Raw genomic sequence first — 22333 nt, 5'->3', positions numbered from 1 at the left:
AACTTAGTGTAACCCTTTTTTCTCCTCAATATTTCTATTTATCTTCACCTTACCATTCAATGGAATCTTAAAAACAGTCATGAAGTAAGAGTTAGAAAATTGGAACGCTCTTGGCTCATAAATAAGTTTGCTTGCTGTTGTCAATACTTTGGAAAACCTAAGAAAGCAAACACCAGAGGTTTTTGTTTGTTTTTCTCAGCCTTGCTTTCAGAATGCTTTCTGGACTTTTTTTCTTCCTCCTGGCATTTGCATGTATTGGTGACAACCTGAAATGATTGAGCAGACAATTTTTTTTTTTTTTTGAGCAGACATTTGTTGTTTTTTTTTTTTTTTTTCTTTCTACGCTGTGTTCTTCCCTCCACATGAGTCCTACTATCAGTTATGTTTGTGGACTCCGTAGCTTTCATTTGGGTAGTCAAATGGCTCTGTTAGTTGCCACGCATGTAACTGAGTACGCTGTGTCAAGGTTTGGTTTATATTTTGTGCTCTTTTTGGAGCTATTGTTTTGTCATCTTAGTCACTAACTCCATTTGTCTGGAAATGCAGGAAGTGGGTTGCAACAGTCGATGTTCAACAGTGCAGCATGAAAAGTTGCAGCTTTCCTCAAGTTTTATTCTTGCAGAGTATGATTCATTTGTTTTACTTCCATTAGCCTGGGACAGCTGTATTAGTTTTGCTCAAAATATAAAATCCCTACCAATCCCTAAAGAAATATTAATGTCTCAGTTTTATTTGTGTTAGAGAAAAACAAGTGCCAGGACATCTGGTGTCATACGCTATAAAAATTCACGGAGTTACTACATAATCTTTCTGTTAAACTCTCTGTTAAATTTGGTGACGCGTGTGGAAAGCAGCATTCTCGTAATGCTTAGGCTGGCAATGAGGAGTTCAATTGCTGCTTAACTGCACTACTGTATCCACACCTTCTTCAGACTGTCTTTTGAAATGTTCAGTTCAGGAGTCCATGTTCTCCTATGACTTAGCTCTTTGTTATGCTTTGTTATGTGTCTCCCTGGCTTCTTCAATAGCTGCAGGAATTTTAGAGCATGCTTATACATAATCTTAAAAGTTCCTGAGTTAGCTAGGTGTCTCTTTGCTGTCATAAAGCTAAATAAATAAATAAATAAATAAACTTTCAAGAGATGCATTTATACATGGACATTGGGAAGCATATTTGAGACCATGGTCATTCTGTTTCAGTTGCTTTGCTGCTATTTTAATCTGTCACAGTTTTTCAATGTTAGTTACTGGTCTAGATGGGCAGAAAATAAATATACTGGGTAGAAATTGGAGTAACGCTCACTGTAAGACTGCATACAGCTGATGTATACCTGATGTCCATCCCTAAGTTTTTAGATAGAGCCAAGACTTACTGGAGATAAATTACTGTGGAAAAAATAAATGATAGTTCATGAGACTTAAGAAGAACAAAAATTCACCTATAACACCTCCTCTTCCTTTTTGCTCTCTCAGAGATGCTCATTATTTTTTCACTGTGTCTCTTGAATCAGGCTTCCCCTGAAAGATCAACACGAACACAGCAGAAGGAGTTTCAGACGTATGTTTTGGATAGCGTGATGGACCACTTACTTGCAGCTGATGTTTTATTGGGTAATATGGCAATGCTTAATTATCAGTCTGTCTGACTTGAGGGAAAGTTTTTTGATATATATATTAATTTTATTTTTTCTTTATTAATTACCTAATTTGTTAGAAATTTAATGCCTTCATATTTTTTTTCTGCCCTTTTTCTTTCCTTTGATGTGTAAATGGCACTGCTACAATTACATGTTCGCTCTGAGTCTCAATTGTGCCAAAGCTATAAAACAAGAGTTTCTAAAAAGAAATTGCATTAGGTGAATCTTTTGGATATGGAAACCTGACAAATTTGAGTCGTGTCAGAAAGAAATGCAACTGAGTCTTGTTATCTCAGAATTATCTCTCTTGTCCTTCTTGCCTTGGCAGATGATCTGGAGCTTTTGTCAATTTCTTATGGGTGGGACGTAGGTTTTTAAAAGTCACCTCAGTTTTCTTTTCTTCCTTTTGTAGAAGCAGCCCAGAAAAGTTGTCTGGGATTAGTACTTCATTGAACCACCTACCAAAGAAATGCTCAGGAAGAGTTTGAAAAGCTTTTAAGCTAGATGTCAGTAGGATGGGCTGACCCAGCAGAGCATGGGTATAGATGATTGTGAGGTGGCCTGTTGGAGTATCTCTGCTCAGGTGCCTGCTTTGATTTCATGGTGGCCTGCTGGACTTGCCAGGAGCTATCAGTCTGCTCTGTATTCATCATAGAAGTCCTTGTTAGTACTTTATGTACACTAGGAGCACAATTTTGGTTTCCCTTGGTGTTTCTTCTTCCAAGTTTTGTCTAGCTTCTTCCATGTATGATGCAATCAGCCACTTTGTGTGCAAGTAGTGCCAGAAATTAATAAATCTAAGTGAACCTCAGGCAAAATCAGTACCTGCTGCTTTTCTGTGAGAAATAATGTGGAGCAGACTTCTCTGGCATCCTTCTGTGAAAGCAGTAATCCAAGCGGTGAGTCTCAAGTTGTGAATTGAGTGTACTCGCACACAAAGTACAGTCTACCTTGAACAGTCTCAGGTGATGTTTAGTCCTCTGTCAGACATGAATCCAGAAAAGAAACATTTGAGAATGTTGATGGTTAATATACCTCTCCAAATGGTAAACAAGAGCCAGTAGCAATATCCACAGAGATTTTTATATTTCACCCTGGTTTGCACAAGATATTACTAGTTTCAGTAAGCAGGTTGGGTTTTAATTCTATGTCAAATATTTTCCTTTTAGATAGGTGCAAAAAGTTAGGTAAGTGTAAAGCTGCGCAATGTATTTTCTAGGGTGTTTGGTGTGTTACCTGTCCCTCTCGTTTTGGTCTTTTCACTGTCAATTTCCAGTGATTACTTACCATCAAAGATCAGCATAGGTAAGTGACAACCACGAATACAGGCTGTGCGGAGAATGGATTGAAAGCAGCCTTGAGGAGAAGGAGCTGGAAATGTTGGTTGACAAGAAGCTCAACATAACCCAGCAATGTGAGCTTGCAGCCCAGAGTCACCCATGCCCTGGGCTGCGCCAAAAGAAGCTTGGTCAGCAGGATGAGGGAGGTGATCATTTCCCTCTGCCCTTCTCTTGTGAGACCCCCATCTGGAGTGGTACTATGGTCAGCTTTGGGGACCCAGCACAATAAGGATATGGATGTATTAAAACAAGTTCAGAGGAGGCCACAGAGATTATCAAGGGCCTAGAGTACCTTTCCTAGTAAAGACAGGCTGAGGGAACTGGGGTTGTTCACCCTGGAGAGGAGAAGGCTCGAGGGAGACCTTATAGCATCCTCCCAGTGTCTAAAGGGGACTACAGAAAACCTTTTGTAGTCTCCTTTCATCAGGGACTGTAGTGATAGGACAAGGTGTAACAGCTTTAAACTAAAAGAAGGTAGATTTAGATTGGATATAAGGAAGAAAATCTTTACTCTGAAGGTGGTGAGGCACTAAAAAAGGCTGTCCAGAGAAGTTGTGGGTGCCCCATCCCTCTAAGTGTTGAAGGCTGGGGTGGATGGGGTTTTGAGCACCCTGGTCTGGTGTAAGGTGTCCCTTCCTATTGCAGTGGGATTTGGAAGTAGATCATTTGAAAGGTCCCTTCCAGCCCAAACCATTCTATGATTCTATGACAAGGCTTTAGCTTTTTGACTAGGCTTTAGCTTGACTGTCTGACTCTTCTCTTTTACAGAAGTAGAAAGCATAGACTAATGCCAATATACTTATTTCTTTTTACTGAAGAAGCTTTATTTTGCTGTTACGTAGGTGAAGATGCATCTCTGCCTATAACAAGTGGAGGAAGCTACCACGTTCTGGTGAACAATGTGTTTTATTTTACACAGCGTGTGGTTGATAAGCTTTGGCAGGGCATGTTCAACAAAGAATCCAAACTTCTTGTGGAATTCATAATCCAACTCATTGCACAGGTAACAGTGTTCTCCTATTAGCCTACTTGAAAAAACATTTTCACTATTTATGATAAAATCCATGGAGTGATGTCACTTAGCAGCCTGTGTACTACTTGGATTCCGCCTTTTGCTAATTGTGCAGTCTGGGTAGCTAACACTCCAAGATTGTAATTGTTCACGTGCTGGTGGCCTGTCTTTGGTTAGCTCATAAGTATGCCTTTTTTTTTTTTTTCTTCTCTTTCACTTTTTAATGAGCTTTCCTAGCATATCTTGTCAGTGTGGAATGCTTTATTATGGGACAGTTGAGTTAAAACTGCTTTTAGATGAAATTATTTTTCTAAAATCCTGGAAAGCTTCCTAAATTCACCTCAGGAGATTTTTGGAAAGCTTCTTTGTGGTCTTTTATTGGAGACTGTTGAAGACTTCTGCTGCTCGAAATGAGAGGGAATGAAAATAGGCTGATTATTATAGATGTTCAAATTTTAAGTGCATCAGCATCTATTAGTGTCAATTTGGCCCTTGAAATCCCTGGAATTGACACTACCTATTTTGAAAAAACAGCATGGATCAATTTGTGCAAAGATTATCTGCCTGTAAATTTTTTCAGCTGACATCTGATGATACGTGGGCTTTTTGTTTGTTTTTTTTTTCTATTAGTCAAAAAGAAGATCTCAGGGACTATCACTGGATGCTATTTATCACTGCCTGAACAGGACCATCTTGTATCAGTTCTCAAGAGCCCACAAAACTGTTCCTCAGCAAGTGGCTCTCCTTGATTCTCTGAGGGTCCTTACTGTGAACAGAAACTTAATTTTGGGACCTGGAAATCATGATCAAGAGTTCATCAGCTGTCTAGCTCACTGCTTGATTAACTTGCATGTGGGAAGGTAAGTCTCTCAGACAGAAGTTTGTTCCAGAATCAGGATAGTGACATAAAAATCACCTGTTCCCTCTCAGCTCTGACACCTTGTGAATAAGTCAGCAAATTCCTGACAACTGTTTATAACTTTCAAGTCAGTGAAATGGAAGCAAGCTGTAGTGATACATTTTGAAATAAAATGAGGTTTGAAGAGCCTCAGTTTAGAGAACAGTCTTACCTCCTGTTAAACAGGTATTTTACAGTACTAACACAAGTGCTGATCAACCATTATATTACTATGCTTTGACAGTGTGAAATATTTTTAAGTACAAGGAAGCTCTGGTGTGAAATAATTAATAGTTAAAGGGATCAGTCACTAGACCTAGGGTCTATTGAATATGTATTCGGTATCTTAGTAATTGGATGTATTCGAATAAGTCAAGAATTAAATTGGATGGACATGACAAATTCTGGTAACACCTGCTTGTCTGCATTGCTACAAAAGCCTGACTGGCATTTTCATTTTTCTTTCCAAAGAGTTTTAGGACTTGGGTTTTATCCCAAGACAGTTGGGAAACATGATCCACAAAAACTCTAGTGTTTGCCATTCATGGCTTTGGCCACACTGGTGTTTCCTGAAATATTTCTGCTTCCTCCAGCAACGTTAATGTCCATGTCATGTCCTTTTTTAAAAACCTTCAGTTTGACTTGTGACTGCAGATCATCAGAAATCAAGTGGACAGAAATGAATAGTTGCTGTAGCAGTACACGTTACTCTTTGTAGCGCTTTTATTTGTTTCTGGTGGTTGTTCGTTCACTGTGTATTTGTAGCAATGTTGATGGGTTTGGATTGGAAGCAGAAGCCAGGATGACTACTTGGCACATCATGATCCCCTCTGATATAGAGCCAGATGGAGTCTACAATCAAGATGTCAGTGAAGGTAATCTGAGTGATGAATCCACAGATGTCTGCTAATGATGCTGCTTTATTGTATTCAGTAGTCTTTTACCCTAGTTACACTTCGGGCAGGAGTGTATGTGTGTGTATAAACACTAAAAACAAACAAAACACTTGAAACACCAAAACAGATACATTCAAAATAAGCTAGTGTTTTGTTAATACAGCAAGTGGACTTCATTTTTCTTACTGGACATGAACTAGAATTAGATTCCTTGATGTGTACTGAGTTGAATGCAATGTAAATGGATGCTTTTAAGTGTGTGCCATGCTTCTCTATCTGACAAATCTTACAGGAGCATAGTTAAGACGTAACTGTTAGAAGATGTTGAATTATTACTTACTGGAACCATTAGGATCTTCCTCTTAAGAGAAACTTATGAACTAGCTGGTAGAAGAAAGGATCGTGGTTTTGCTCTTCTTATATGTATACATTTAATATTTACGTACGTGTCTATCAGTGTATACAGATATAAAAAATACATTTGTTATTTGTGTTTGGAATTGTATGTTTTTATATAGACTGTGTATATCTGTAAGATTTGTATTTATCTAGTGTAGTTAATGTACGCATGGGTATGGGAGAAGAATTGCAACTAATTAGAGCCAGTGTTTCAGATTCGCAGAGGAAAGAATTTTAAAATTCTAGATGTGTACGAATAGTGTACAAATGATAAAAAAGACAGGTTGTTAAAATGCATTTCACAAGTCCTACAAGAAGGGAAGAATGTGGAGTGTAATTGCTTAATCTATTCATTTTGCTACTATAAAAATACAAATTCAATAAGCAGCTTAGAAAACGTACTGTTTATGGTCTTGTACTTAACACAGGTCGCCAGCTTCTTTTAAAAGCTATAAACAGAGTATGGACAGAGTTGATTCACAGTAAGAAACAGGTGCTAGAAGAAGTTTTCAAAGTGATGCTACCTGTCAATGATCGTGGCCAAGTGGATATAACTGTTGCAAGACCTTTAATTGAGGAAGCAAGTTTAAAGTGTTGGCAAAATCATTTGGGTAAGTGCAACTGAGGATTTACCTGTCCCAGATGTTAGATTTTCCCAAAGGGAACCATGTGCATTGGATATTACAGTATGGACTTACCTCTTGAGTATGTGTAAATACTTTAACCTGTTATAGCTGAACATCTGTGAAATCGTACCGGGTATGGGATATATTTACTCTGCCATACAGAGGGCCTTTAGTCAACAGTTTTGCTGATCTCAGCAGCTTCCTGTGTTTGTGTGTCAGTGTGTACCAAATAGCATCCTGTGAATTACAGTGGCAGAGGACTGTTTTATTTAGCACCTTTTCATGAGCACTTGCCTTGTGGTGACCTCATTATCCATGAAGAACTGGTTGGTGACCTGCTACGGCACTTAGATGTGCACAAGTCGATGGGGCCGGATGGGATCCACCCAAGGGTACTGAGGGAACTGGCAGAGGAGCTGGCCAAGCCACTATCCATCATTTATCAGCAGTCCTGGCTATCGGGGGAGGTCCCAATCGACTGGCGGCTAGCAAACGTGACGCCCATATACAAGAAGGGCCGGAGGGCAGACCCAGGAAACTACAGGCCTGTCAGTTTGACCTCAGTGCCAGGAAAGCTCATGGAGCAGATCCTCCTGAGAGTCATCATGCAGCACTTGCAGGGGAAGCAGGCGATCAGGCCCAGTCAGCATGGGTTTATGAAAGGCAGGTCATGCCTGACGAACCTGATCTCCTTCTATGACAAAGTGACGCGCTGGGTGGACAAGGGAAAGGCTGTGGATGTGGTCTACCTTGACTTCAGCAAGGCTTTTGACACCGTCTCCCACAGCATTCTCCTCAAGAAACTGGCTGCTCTTGGCTTGGACTGGCGCACGCTTCGTTGGGTTAGAAACTGGCTGGATAGCCGGGCCCAAAGAGTCGTGGTGAATGGAGCCAAGTCCAGTTGGAGGCCAGTCACTAGTGGCGTTCCCCAGGGCTCAGTGCTGGGGCCGGTCCTCTTTAATATCTTCATCGATGATCTGGACGAGGGCATCGAGTGCACCCTCAGTAGGTTCGCAGATGACACCAAGTTAGGTGCATGTGTCGATCTGCTTGAGGGTAGGAAAGCTCTGCAGGAGGATCTGGATAGGCTGGACCGATGTGCTGAGGTCAACTGCATGAAGTTCAACAAGTCCAAGTGCCGGGTCCTGCACCTGGGGCGCAATAACCCCAAGCAGAGCTACAGGCTGGGAGAGGAATGGTTGGAGAGCTGCCAGGCAGAGAAGGACCTGGGAGTGATGGTGGATAGTCGGCTGAATATGAGCCAGCAGTGCGCTCAGGTGGCCAAGAAGGCCAACAGCATCCTGGCTTGTATCAGGAACAGTGTGACCAGCAGGGTTAGGGAGGTGATCGTCCCCCTTTACTCAGCTCTGGTGAGGCCGCACCTCGAGTACTGTGTTCAGTTTTGGGCCCCTCGCTACAAGAAGGACATGGAGGTGTTTGAGCGGGTACAGAGAAGGGCGACGAAGCTGGTGAGGGGCCTGGAGAACAAGTCCTGTGAGGAGCGGCTGAGGGATCTGGGGTTGTTCAGCCTGGAGAAGAGGAGGCTCAGGGGCGACCTTATCGCTCTCTATGGGTACCTCAAGGGAGGCTGTAGTGAGGTGGGGGTTGGCCTGTTCTCCCACGTGCCTGGTGACAGGACGAGGGGGAGTGGGCTAAAGTTGAGCCAGGGGAGTTTTAGGTTAGATGTTAGGAAGAACTTCTTCACTGAAAGAGTTGTGAGGCACTGGAACAGGCTGCCCAGGGAGGTGGTGGAGTCACCATCCCTGGAAGTCTTCAAAAGACGTTTAGATGTAGAGCTTAGGGAAATGGTTTAGTGGGGACTGTTAGTGTTAGGTCAGAGGTTGGACTCGATGATCTTGAGGTCTCTTCCAACCTAGAAAATTCTGTGATTCTGTGACCTATTAGACCTTACTGAGATTTGGATGTGCCAGGCAGGAAGGGAACCCATCTTGAACATTTCCGGGTGCAGCCTACAAACTATCCCCATGGTTGACGAAATTGGAAATGTGTTACCAAACATCACTTCTATGGCAGCAGCAATGCTCGGACTTTTCCTTGGCAGTGAAGTCAGTTCAACATTGGAAGCAGCTTTACAGGAAAAGGACCTGGTGGACAAGTTAAGCTCATTAGCTGTGTGCCTATATTAAAAGGCCAACTGTTGTTGGAATGATTAGTATGATTTCAGACAGCAGATACTCAAAGTTCATCTAAAATTGAGTGGACGTGTTCCTTTTACAATGGAATGGTTCTGAAGTAATTTGCTGGAAATACAATACAGTTCAGAGAAAGCAGTCTAGGAGGTTCCTGGAGAGCATGGAAGATAGCTTCCTGATGCAGCTGGTTAGTGAGCCTACCAGGGGAGGTGCCCCTCTGGACCTTCGGTTCACAAATGGGAGGACTAGTGGGAGATGTGGTGGTTGGGAGCTGTCTTGGGCAGAGTGACCACAAAATGGTAGAGTTCCCTATTCTTGGCAAAGTCAGGAGGGGGACCAGTAAAACTGCTGTCTTGGACTTCTGTAGGGCTGACTTTGAGCTGTTCAGGACACTGGTTGGCAGAGTCCCTTAAGAGGCAGTCCTGAAGGGCAGAGGAGTCCAGGAAGGCTGAGAACACCTCAAGAAGGAAATCTTAAAGGCTTAGGAGTGGTCTGTCCCCATGTGCCCAAAGACGAGCTGGCATGGAAGACGAAGGCCCAGTCAGCATGGGTTTATGAAAGGCAGGTCCTGTTTGATGAACCTGATCTCCTTCTATGACAAAGTGACGTGCTAAGTGGACATGGGAAAGACTGTGGATGTGGTCTACCTTGACTTCAGTAAGGCTTTTGACACCGTTTTGCACAACATTCTCCTAAAGAAACTGGCTGCTCGTGGCTTGGACTGCTGTACACTTCGTTGGCTTATAAACTGGCTGAGTAGCCAGGCCCAAAGAGTTGTGGTGAATGGAGTCAAATCCAGTTGGAGACCGGTCACTAGTGGCATTCCCCAGGGCTCAGTACTGGGGCCAGTTCTTTTTAATATCTTTATCGATGATCTGGGTGAGGGGATCGAGTGCACCCTCAGTAAGTTTGCAGATGACACCAAGTTAGGTGCATGTGTCAATCTGCTCGAGGGTAGGAAGGCTCTACAGGAGGATCTGGATAGGCTGGACCGATGGGCTGAGGTCAGCTGTATGAAGTTCAACAAGGCCAAGTGCCGGGTCCTGCACCTGGAGCACAACAACCCCAAGCAGAGCTACAGGCTGGGAGATGAGTGGTTGGAGAGCTGCCTGGTGGAGAAGGACCTGGGAATATTGGTTGATAGTCAGCAGAATATATGAGCCAGCAGTGTGCTCAGGTGGCCAGGAAGGCCAACAGCATCCTGACTTGTATCAGAAGCAGTGTGGCCAGCAGCTCTAGGGAAGTGTTCGTCCCCCTGTACTTGGCTCTGGTGAGGCCGCACCTTGGGTACTGTGTTCAGTTTTGGGCCCCTCACTACAAGAAGAACATGGAGGTGCTTGAGCGAGTCCAGAGAAGGGCAACGAAGCTGGTGAGGGGTCTGGAGAACAAGTCTTACGAGGAGCAGCTGAGGGAGCTGGGGTTGTTCAGCCTGGGGAAGAGGAGGCTCAGGGGTGACCTTATCGCTCTCTATAAGTACCTTAAAGGAGGCTGTAGCGAGGTGGGGGTTGGTCTGTTTTTCCACATGCCCGGTGATAGGAACAAGGGGGAATGGGCTAAAGTTGCACTGGGGAGTTTTAGGTTGGATATTAGGAAGAACTTCTTTACCGAACGGGTTGTTAGGCATTGGAACAGGCTGCCCAGGGAAGTGATGGAGTCACCGTTCCTGGAGGTCTTTAAAAGATGTTTAGATTTAGAGCTTGGTGATATGGTTCAGAGGAGGACTTGTTAGTGTTAGGTCATTGGTTGGACTAGGTGGTCTTGGAGGTCTCTTCCAACCTAAATGATTCTGTAATTGAGGTTAATCTGGATATACAGAAAGCATTGTTGGAAATATACAGCACTTGGTTTTGTGGTCCATGTATTTCTAGATATGCTTTGTCCCTGGCTGAATTTTGCTTGCATTTCCACTATCTAGCTAATAGTCAGTATTTAAAAAAAAATAAAATGTTTTTAGCAGAGTTGAGGATCTTTGGAGAATATATTGGTTTGAGAAAGTAGTAGTGGATTTAAAAGAAGAAAATAATGGAAGTATTTTTTTTTTTCAATCAAATTTAACGGATATACAGTGAGGTCCATTAGATGAGTGTGGGGAGAACATGAAAATTCTGAGAGCCAAACTAATCTGTGATTTTTACTAAAGTTTTAAAGTAAACATGCTAGTGTTTCTGGACTTGACAATCAACTGGAATGGCTGTATGTTCACAAAAAGGTGCACTAGCCCACCTAACTTCCTCTCAAAATGGCATACTTATGCTGACAGACTAGATAGCAGTGTTATGATGCAGCCCCTTTTTGGGTGTAGGGAGGGGCACAATGATGACATGCTCAACTGGGTTACTTTTCATTTGTGTCTGCCATTAATAACAAATAGTATAGATTTCTTTATTTTGTAACTGTTTTGAAAGAAACTGTTTCATCTGACATTGTCTTCCTTCTTTTGACTGCTCTCTTGGTCTTTAAGGGATGTAATTCAGCAACATGGAAATTGGTTGGGGTGTGGAGGGAAAGGGAGGTGACAACTTTGTTCTATGTGCCAATTTTTCACTTATTCAGATGAGGACAGCACTCACAGCTGTTAGACCCTGGTTTTGATAATCAGTGAAAGGAATCATAAATCTGCTCCTCATGTTTCCTTTCAAAATTAAAAACAAAACCAACCAACCAAACAAAAAAACTAAAACACGATTTTCTCTTGGGAATCTTTCCTTCAAAACCAAAACTGAAAAAAAAACCACCACGCACCAGAACCACAAGAAAAACAAGTAAACAAACAAACAAACAAACAAAAACACACAAAAAAAAAAAAAAGAAACAACAATAGAAAAGGTTACTCTGTTTAGTGAAATGGCAATGACAGTGAGAACAGAGAGAGAGAAAAAAAAAAAAAAGCCATCCCACAACATAAGATCTTTGTTTTTCAGCCCATGAGAAGAAGTGCATCAGTAGAGGGGAGGCCTTGGTTCCGACCACACAGTCCAAACTTTCACGAGTTAGCAGTGGGTTTGGCCTCTCTAAACTAACTGGTTCCAGGAGAAACCGGAAGGAGAGCGGGCTCAATAAACACAATCTTTCTACACAGGTAATGTCACTTAGTAAAATGCAATCTAAAATCCAGCATTGTATGTTCAGAGATTATGGTAAATATTGCAATATAAATGATCTTTCAGGGTGTTAGGTAAGATCTTGTGCTCGTTTCTTTTCATTGTTGAATATTGAGACTGAGCATTCTCACTTCTGCGTGTCCTAATCCAGCAAGCACAGCTGTCTATCTTTAACTTTAAAAGGAGAGTTAAGCTTTTATATATCTGTAATGCTTTACTGCTTTGCTAGTCTGTGTACTAATTCAATTTGCCACACCACTTTGTAGTGGAAGCCAAGATAGATGCTTTTCCTTTTTCAATGGAAGCCAAGATGATGTGCTTTTTTTTTTTTTTTTTGAAAGTCCTTATAAGTATATTTTATGTATCATGACTAAACAAATACTGCTTTTCCCTATTTTTATTGTACTACAGAAAAGAGCTCAGCAAAACATTATGTGATGGTGAAATTGTACATTTGCTTTTCAAACCTGCATGCATTAAAAGAAAAAAGACTCTAGGGTTAAAGCTGTGTGATTTCTGTCAGAAAGTACTTAGTAGGGCATTGTGAGGAGTTAATATACAATACTTTAGGCATCGAAAACAAAGGAAAGACGGGTCTGAAAGTTTTTGTAGGATGGAGTTCTTACTGTAATTAGCACCTGGAACAGCAGGGAGACTTTAGGTCATGGACAGCAGGTGTATTCCTGACATAAAGACATGCTGTAACTGCTGTTGACTTCATCAAGAGTTATTGGTGTCCTGTGTAAGTTGAAAAATAGCTTGCCTTTTCACTTACTGGTCTGAAAGTCATGCAGTGGACTTCTTTACAATAAAGAATTCTTAGTGTTTTTGGTCTTTTTCCTGGCAAACACATGAAAATGAAAAGGAAGAAACCCAAAAACTGAGTTGACAGGAATGGTTGTTAGGCACATTGGCAAGGGAGCAGGGTGTGAAAACAGGTGTGTGTCAGTACAGAATGATGAGAGCTGTAAAGGTTTCCATCAAATTGGGCAGCATCCACAAAATATTACCTGGAAATGGAGAAAAGTAGTAATTTTTGTCATCTACTGTCTCTCTTTAGCTGTTTGGGAATTTTCTGATCCATTAGTCATGTGCTTTCAATATTTGCCAACTGTTTGCCAGTTTATCATAAATAACGTCCTTGTACGTGAGTTTGCTGCCTTAAAAACAACCAAACAAAATAAAACAAAAAGCATAAAACACCCTTAAAAATATTTTTGCATGGATTAGTTTGAAATTAATCCAGAACATATTTTAGGAAGCTAGTCTTTTTGAACAAGTTAGCAAGGTGATTCATGGGCTTTCAATTCAAACTAAATCTAAGCCTGATTTATAAAGTCTGGTTCTGTCTGTCTCCTTATCTCCTATTAGGAAATTTCCCAGTGGATGTTTACCCACATTGCAGTGGTTCGGGACCTGGTTGATATGCAGTATAAGGAATATCAGGAGGTATGGTTTAGAGGATTACCTGAAACTGGTATTTTTGACATGTTAGGCTGTACAGATCCTGTTTCTCAGTATGTGGCGTATAAAATATTAGGAGGTTGGTGATTAAATGCTTAAATATATAGATACTATTGTTATTTAGGGGTGTTTCTTTAATGCAGTCAAATAAAGCTAATTTTGATTTAATTGCAGCAGTAGTACCTAAGTTAAATCTTAAGTTTTTCGCATGCTGTTTTAAACAGCCTGCATGCTCTAACATGTTTCAACCTTTTTCTTATTATTCTTATTATAAAAGAGTACTTAGGCTTCTTGAAAAAAAAAAAAAAAAAAGCAGAAGACATGGGAAAGCATTGTGTACAAATGCTACTTTTATAGTAGTACAAACAATTTTAAGGCACCTTTTTCACATCATTATGCAGCAATAGAAAAATGATGCTCTGTGTTTTATAGAACAAAATCATTGCACCCTGCATTTTCTTTCAAGCATCCCCACAGTCCTTTGGTTCAAAGTATTTGCTGAGGTGTGTTCTAAAAGTCTAAGAAATCAGCTTCCCAGAAGTTCAAGTTATTGAAAGTGACAGGTAAAAATCCACCAGATAAGCTTTGCTTTGTTCAGTTTCCCTCTTCTGTTTAAATGTAGGCAGAAAGAGCATCTGAAGTTATCTTTTTTCAATTCCTAAAATCCCCAGTATATTAATGTTACATTTTTTCATATTTACTGTTTACGAATGCATTCATTTATAGGTAAAAATCAAAAGCAGAGTTCATTTGTTGTTTTTTTCCTCTTATGCTTAGAGGAATACAATGTGAATCTTGCTTTTATAGTAGCTGAGACTGGAAAGTGCATTAGGGTGCATAATACAATGCTACTGTAATTTTCAATTGCAAGGTTTTCTGTAATGTAGTGAAAATGACTTTGCTTGTATCAGATGTAGGCTTAAAAACATCACTGTTAATGCATATGGAAATATCTTTGTATTCAGCGTCAGCAGAATGCATTAAAATATGTGACAGAAGAGTGGTCTCAAATTGAATATGAGTTACTACGAGAGCGAGGTTTGTGGGGTCCCCCCATTGGTTCCCATCTTGACAAGTGGATGTTGGAGATGACAGAGGGTCCCTGTAGAATGAGGAAGAAGATGGTTCGAAATGACATGTTTTATATTCAGTATCCCTACATGCCTGAAGCTGAGCAAGAAACAAACTTGCTGGTAAGTAATTCAGCATTTTGTTATGAGTAATTTCATGCCCAGTTGTAAAATCCACTTCTTTTTTTTTATATATAAAAAGTTTCTCTTAAGCCTATTTTACTCTGCTGGTTTACCAACATGCCTGTTAGCCCTAAATGCTTGGTAAGGTTCAGTTATTCTTTGTAGTATATTTAGGGGCGGGACTGACCTGCTCACCACTCAAAACAGTGAATTGGAAAGCTCTACCAGTTCCAGCATGAAACATGGTGTGTATGCATTAGCCAAGCAAGCATGCTGGTGAACACCAGAAGTGTCTTCATGAGCACCAAAAGGTTATGAAATGCCATACCTATGGATGGGAGGTTTCACTATGAGTTCTTGGCGTAGTGCTACATAACAACTGAAACAGATCTGAAAAAAAAAAAAAAAAAACAAAAACCAAATAGGCCTATAGGCCTTTGTTTGGATGTACTTCTTTCATTGATAATCTGTGAATATGAACATCGGCTAATTGGGCAGAAATGTATGTGGCCTTGGAAAGCTTGGCAGTTCGTTTCTCTTTGCTTTGGAACAGCATCTTGAGGAAATGGAGCAGTCTTTATTGTGTCTTTTAGGCATGCATGTATGTATGCGTGCAGGATTTTTTTCCTCAAATCAAGAATAAAAGCCATGGTACTTAAGAAGCACAAACAAAAAAAATACTGTACAGCTAATTTTACACCATTAGGTATATTTGTCTACTTGTTACCTGACACACAATAGTTTTAGCAACAGTTAAGTTCACAGAAAGCGGAGAACATATCATCATGCCTTCTTCTAAAAGTGTTCTTTTTCTGATGCGTATACTTAATGCCCTGTTTTCAGTATGACCTCTCAAGTAGACTTCCTGAGACATCTGATGATGGCATTCCTCAAAAGGTAAAGAAACACACACACTGAGAGAATGTAAAATAATCACAACTTTTACAGTTTCTCCTGCATGTTCGGCAACCTTAATCAATGCTTCTACATTTGGCTTTCAACTTGCTCTTTCAGTATTTCCAGGCCTGAAGGTGGTGTTTTCCGAATTCACATTAGAAGATGTTACTGTGCTCTCCTCAGCCTTCACCTAATATAACTTTCTGTAGATCTTCACTTCTTTGCTGCACACTAACAGGCTGTGTTGGGCTGTGCTGTCACTGTTCTCACTGTGTTCAGAGTTGTGGTTTGGGGTCTGAACTAATGGTCTACGGAACATGTTTAGTAATGGGCAACATGATCATTGGGAAGCACTGCTAGGAAAATGGATGTTGTTTGCAAAGGGGACCTGGTGAACAGGTGTTTTTCCCCTTTCTAATCGTAACGGTCTGAAAGAGGCCTATTTTTGTTAGCACCACATTTGTTAACCCAATTTTGTCATTCCTGATGGTCTTCATTTTTATTGTTAATGATACGTACGCAGTTGTTTCAAAATATGAATCCTACCTTAAAAGTACCAGATCTGTTAGGAACTGACTGTCCTGCAAGCATTTATCTCTTACGAGGCTTCTCTATGAAATTGCAGTTAGTCTTGCCCATCACTAAGTATAGTGCACAGTGCATTCACTGATTTTGAACTACATTCGGCAATGAACTAATACACATAAATGAAAGTAATTGCTATACAGAAAATGAAACATAATTTGTTACTGATTTCTTTATGTTAGCAGTGCTAGTTTGGATTTTTCTTTGTAGACTTTACGTTACTACAGAGGTGTTAAAGAGTGAAGACTTATTAGAGCCCAACTTGGCAAATCAGATCACAGTGCTGTACATCTTGGATTTCTGGGGCAGGCAATTTGACCTGAAATAAGGAATCTCCATGTTGCTGCTCTTAATTGCTTAGTCATCCCAAACATCTACTTGTAATAAAGCTGTTTTGTTTTTATGGGTCACTTAGTTTCCTGCTACATCATCAAACAGGTGGACAGCAACAAAAAAAGGAACATCACATGTTATGTATTTGCAGTTACAACTGCAGAAGGGGAACAAGGAGAAATCTTAATTGAAACGGCAACTAATATTCTGCAGTTGCACATAATTTAAAGCATTTATCTGAATTTATGATATTCCGTTATTATCTCAATCTTATTTGAAGACTCATGGGGTATATTGCTACAAAGTAACAAATTATTTTTGTGATGGAGAGCTGAGCATGTTCACAAACTGAGCTTTCTAGAGTTAAGGTGTTGGCATTAAATAGTACTCAGAGAAGAAGATTTTTGACTGAAGTATAAAAACAATGAGTTTTCTTCTGTCCAGGTGCATCAGTTTGTTTTAATTTTGGAAAAGTTCTTGGCTGTGTAATAGCTCTTATCCCCATCTGCCTCTCCAGTGATGTTGCTGACTTTGTCCTCATTTAGTGGTTACTTTGATTTCTAATATTAACTCCATAATCAAAAGAGGAATGTAAGAATTAACCTGCTAAAAGAAAGCCAACAACACACCATCACCATAGTGAAACATACCATAATCCATTGTGATAACCCAAGGATATAAATGATGCTTGATGAATTACTTCACTTAAAATAATCCTCTTGTGCCAGTTGCCTGCCTGCAGGCCTTTAAAATCTGTATTTTTTTATTAAAAAAAAAAAAAAAAAAAAGAATTAAGAATTTTTGAGCCTTCAAATCAGGTCTCTGGCTGCTTCTAGTTCATATCAACCTCCACTTATTTTCATCTTGTCTTGAGGAAAATTTTTACTCAAACTACACCTAGCAATGAATTTGGCTGTCCAATGAATGAACTGTAGGGAGTGATGAAAGGTGGTAAAATGGCAATTTGATCTATCAATCTTAGAGCAAAAGTATCCCAGCAGTCTTTTGTGACAGTTGATAACATACTGACCACACTTAATACGTCTCCGTGTTGTAGGCTTAGCAGCAGGCATTTCTGCAAACCCATCATTACTTCAGTGGTTCAAAAGCTCCCTTGCAAATTAGATGATTTACTGGATCTAGTGAAGAGTCTGTTTTTGTATGTTTTGCTGTATGTCTGCACACGCACTGTCCTGGTTTCACTTAGGACAGAGTTAATATTCCTCCTAGTATCTGGTAGGGTGCTATGTTTTGGATTAGGATGAGAAGAGTGCTGATAACACGCTGATGTTTTAATTGTTGCAGAGCAGTGATTACACCAAGCCAAGCACGTTTCAGCTTCTCATTCTGTCCTGCCAGTGGTGGCTGGGGGTGCAGCAAGAGCTGGGAGGGGACGGACCCAGGACAGCTGACCCAAACTGGCCAAAGGGATATTCCATGCCATCTGGGGTCATGCTAAACAATATATAGGGGTGGCTCGCCGGGATGGGGGGTGGAGCTGCTCAGAGATGGGCTGGGCTTTGGTCAAGGGAAGCTCATGGAGCTTCCAGGGAAGCTCAAGGAGCAGATTATCTTGAGTGTCATCATGCGGCACCCAGGTGATCAGGCTCAGTCAGCATGGGTTTATGAAAGGCAGGTCATGCCTGACGAACCTGATCTCCTTCTATGACAAAGTGACGCGCTGGGTGGACGAGGGAAAGGCTGTGGATGTGGTCTACCTTGACTTCAGTAAGGCTTTTGACACTGTCTCCCACAGCATTCTCCTCGAGAAACTGGCTGCTCTTGGCTTGGACTGGCGCACACTTCGTTGGGTTAGAAACTGGCTGGATAGCCGGGCCCAAAGAGTCGTGGTAAATGGAGCCAAGTCCAGCTGGAGGCCGGTCACTAGTGGCGTTCCCCAGGGCTCAGTACTGGGGCCGGTCCTCTTTAATATCTTTATTGGTGATCTGGGTGAGGGGATCGAGTGCACCCTCAGTAAGATTGCAGATGACACCAAGTTAGGTGCATGTGTCAATCTGCTCGAGGGTAGGAAGGCTCTGCAGGAGGATCTGGATAGGCTGGACCGATGGGCTGAGGTCAGCTGTATGAAGTTCAACAAGGCCAAGTGCCGGGTCCTGCACCTGGGGCACAACAACCCCAAGCAGAGCTACAGGCTGGGAGATGAGTGGTTGGAGAGCTGCCTGGTGGAGAAGGACCTGGGAATATTGGTTGATAGTCAGCAGAATATATGAGCCAGCAGTGTGCTCAGGTGGCCAGGAAGGCCAACAGCATCCTGGCTTGTATCAGAAGCAGTGTGGCCAGCAGCTCTAGGGAAGTGTTCGTCCCCCTGTACTTGGCTGTGGTGAGGCCGCACCTTGGGTACTGTGTTCAGTTTTGGGCCCCTCACTACAAGAAGAACATGGAGGTGCTTGAGCGAGTCCAGAGAAGGGCAACGAAGCTGGTGAGGGGTCTGGAGAACAAGTCTTACGAGGAGCAGCTGAGGGAGCTGGGGTTGTTCAGCCTGGGGAAGAGGAGGCTCAGGGGTGACCTTATCGCTCTCTATAAGTACCTTAAAGGAGGCTGTAGTGAGGTGGGGGTTGGTCTGTTTTTCCACATGCCCGGTGATAGGAACAAGGGGGAATGGGCTAAAGTTGCACTGGGGAGTTTTAGGTTGGATATTAGGAAGAACTTCTTTACCGAACGGGTTGTTAGGCATTGGAACAGGCTGCCCAGGGAAGTGATGGAGTCACCGTTCCTGGAGGTCTTTAAAAGATGTTTAGATTTAGAGCTTGGTGATATGGTTCAGAGGAGGACTTGTTAGTGTTAGGTCATTGGTTGGACTAGGTGGTCTTGGAGGTTTCTTCCAACCTAGACAATTCTGTGATTCTGCGATTGGTCAGTGGGTGGTGAGCAATTGCATTGTGCATCACTTGTTTCGTACGCATTATTACTAGTAGTACTATTATCATCATTATTGTTGTTATTATTATTGTTGTTATTATTTTCTTGTCTTAATAAACTGTCTTTATCTCAACTCACAGGCTTCACTTTCCCATTTCTCTCCCCATCCCAGAGAGGGAGGGGGGAGGGTGAGCGAACGGCCGTGTGGTGTTTATCTGCCGGCTGGTTAAACCACAACATGCACAAAGCATTTCATGGGCATGCCCTGTGCTGCACACAGTGTTCCTGAAGCTTGTTTACTGAAGCAAGCAAGGAGTTGACTGACTAAGTGATTGTGTTCAATTATTTCTAAGAAACCTGCTCGCTACCGGAGGGCTATAAGTTATGACAGTAAGGAGTACTACATGCGCCTAGCTTCTGGAAACCCTGCAGTCTTCCAGGACACCATAGAAGAAAATACAGTGGGTGAAGCCACTCAGCAGGAGCCAGAACACGGAGAAGACACGATTGCAAGAGTCAGAGGTTAGATCATTTCTTTTGTCCCAAACTATTCTCTTTAAATATATCTGCCTTTATATCTTCTCTTGCATTCATGTTGGAATAAACATAAGGATCTTGTGGGACTCTATTTTCTGTCTTAGCATTGGATCAGCAGTTTTAGACTTCAAAAGGTTTTGCACAGCAATTTTTTTTTTTATTCATTTTTGTTCTTCTTTTCCAGGCCTAGTGAAGCCTCCCCTGAAACGATCTCGCTCTGCTCCTGATGGAGGAGATGATGAGAACCAGGAGCAATCACAAGATCAAGTTGTTGAGGGGAGTTCAATTGATGAAGAGGAGAAGACTGACAATACAACTTTGCTTCGACTTCTTGAAGAAGGAGAGAAGGTACTGTGTACTGCAAACAGACTAAGCACTTACTGTATTGGAATTTCTGCCCTGCATGTAGCAAGCACAAATCAACATCCTAAATAGCTTCCCTGATCTAAAGCTGCACCTGCTTAATATTCTATCAGCTTCTTCTTGCAGCATCCTTGAAACCAAATGTGTACTTGAGTTCAAAGAGGTCCTGAGCCCAAAACCCCTGTACTGGAAACGTTCTTGCTTTGCTTCTGCCTACTGTGGAGAATTCAACCTGTTGTAGAACTAAAGTTGCAAGCTATCCTGTGATTATTACAAGGATTATTACACCGTCAACCTAATGAGACCCCATAAAGGAAATATATGTTGAACATGTAAATACTGCACACAATAGACTTTAAGTAATTCTTGTAATCATTAAAACCAAAAAATTTTGACAGTGAATGTTTTATCCCCATGAACTGTGTTCAAAGGCTATTCTGGTTACTTAGTATTTCATACTGTCTGTCTGAAGTATACCACTAAATAGATTTGGGATCGAGGTTGAAAGGGCTCCAGGTTGCAAAATACGCCCAAGAAGCAAAGCGAGAGTGGAAAAGTCAGTAAACATAAAAATCTATTCTATATGATGGAGGCTTTATTTAAACTACCTTTAAAATCAATGATCACAAAGGTGACATACAACCTCAATTAACAGGAAAAATAGCAGAATTTTTGTTGTATCCACAAGTAATAAAGCACTGTTTAGGTCTTGTTCTGACAAAGCAATGGTCTGAGTCTGAGCTTGCTGACCTGCTTCTGCTCACTGCGTGTTTTTCATTTTAGATTCAGCATATGTACCGCTGTGCTCGAGTTCAGGGCCTTGACACTAGCGAAGGGCTTCTTCTCTTTGGGAAAGAGCACTTCTATGTGATTGATGGATTTACCATGACTGCCACCAGAGAAATACGGGATATTGAGACACTGCCTCCAAAGTGAGTGGTTTAATAAAGAGTTTCATGAGTCTTTAGAAGGTGAACAACAGGTGTTTAATGAATTTATTTTGAGTCAATTACAAAAACAGATTGTGGAAGATCTCAGGAGCAGTTTCTTCTGTTGCTCACAAAATGCAAAATGTGGTGTGTGGTGTATCATGAAATAAGTTTCTTTCAATAACTTGACTCTCACAAAGATGAAAAAAATAACTTTTATAATTCATGTTCTTTTTAATCACTTTCCTGTATATACCCCATCTACAGGATGCACGAGCCTATCATACCTAGGGGAGCAAGGCAAGGTCCAAGTCAACTCAAAAGAACGTGCAGCATTTTTGCCTATGAAGATATCAAGGAAGTACATAAAAGGAGATACCTTTTGCAGGTAACTTGGACACAGTATTCAAATTGAGATGCCAACTGTGGAATTTTAACAAGGTAAAATAGGTATCAGATGAGTATTTGGCAAGTGAAAACTGTTTGTTGTGTTGAAATTTAAGAGATTAAGCCTAGCATCTGATCTGAACCATGTTTGGCTTGCTGTAGTTTATTGTGTGAATTAGTGAATTGTAGCATTCTGAAAAGAGAACGGTTGGCCGCACTAAGCAGCGTGTGTTGCAATAAGTTTGAATCATGTGTCACTTCGTATGACTAAACTGGCCTACTTCTGACCTTCAGGAGATGACAAGCAAAGGTGTTAGTGGTGACATATGTTTGTCTTGTTTGTTTTCAGCCAATTGCAATTGAAGTTTTCTCAGGGGATGGACGGAACTATCTTCTGGCTTTCCAGAAGGGGGTTAGAAATAAAGTTTATCAAAGGTATTGTAAAATAACTAAAGTTACAATATTTAATCTGAATTATTTGCCATTATCTGTTTTGAGCAATATTTGAACCTCCAGTAATCTGACAATGAGAAGTAGGTTGCAAGTGGTGTGAGACACTGCATAATCCTGTAGCGAAATCCTGTACCTTGCAGAGAAAAGCCACTAGGAAGCACTAATGACTTCACGCCAAACTTGCTGTACGTAATTAGTATGAGATATACGACTCAGTGAATGTGAGTTTAGAGCGAAAAGGTCTATTCCA

The 22333-nt window shown here is 41.3% G+C and overlaps 1 protein-coding gene across 6 annotated transcripts in view; it reads left to right on the top strand.

Moving 5' to 3' along the window:
- WDFY3 (WD repeat and FYVE domain containing 3) overlaps positions 1-22333 on the top strand; it is a 187212-nt gene that overhangs the window by 146087 nt on the left and 18792 nt on the right. For 4 of the 6 annotated variants that reach the window (XM_032186509.1, XM_032186506.1, XM_032186505.1 and 1 more), the window contains 14 exons: positions 1512-1611; positions 3820-3980; positions 4620-4849; positions 5653-5762; positions 6611-6793; positions 11883-12040; positions 13434-13511; positions 14492-14719; positions 15563-15616; positions 19768-19936; positions 20136-20299; positions 21098-21246; positions 21511-21631; positions 21980-22065. In XM_032186509.1, the coding sequence (XP_032042400.1) occupies positions 1512-1611; positions 3820-3980; positions 4620-4849; positions 5653-5762; positions 6611-6793; positions 11883-12040; positions 13434-13511; positions 14492-14719; positions 15563-15616; positions 19768-19936; positions 20136-20299; positions 21098-21246; positions 21511-21631; positions 21980-22065 (1991 nt within the window). The remainder of the gene's footprint in view (positions 1-1511; positions 1612-3819; positions 3981-4619; positions 4850-5652; positions 5763-6610; positions 6794-11882; positions 12041-13433; positions 13512-14491; positions 14720-15562; positions 15617-19767; positions 19937-20135; positions 20300-21097; positions 21247-21510; positions 21632-21979; positions 22066-22333) is intronic. The other 2 variants (XM_032186508.1, XM_032186507.1) reach the window with 1 other exon arrangement.

This window comes from Aythya fuligula, chromosome 4, assembly GCF_009819795.1.
Source record: "Aythya fuligula isolate bAytFul2 chromosome 4, bAytFul2.pri, whole genome shotgun sequence".
In the NCBI taxonomy this organism is placed as follows: domain Eukaryota; kingdom Metazoa; phylum Chordata; class Aves; order Anseriformes; family Anatidae; genus Aythya; species Aythya fuligula.
Note: the sequence above shows the minus strand (reverse complement) of the source record. Positions and strands in the feature narration are given on the sequence as shown.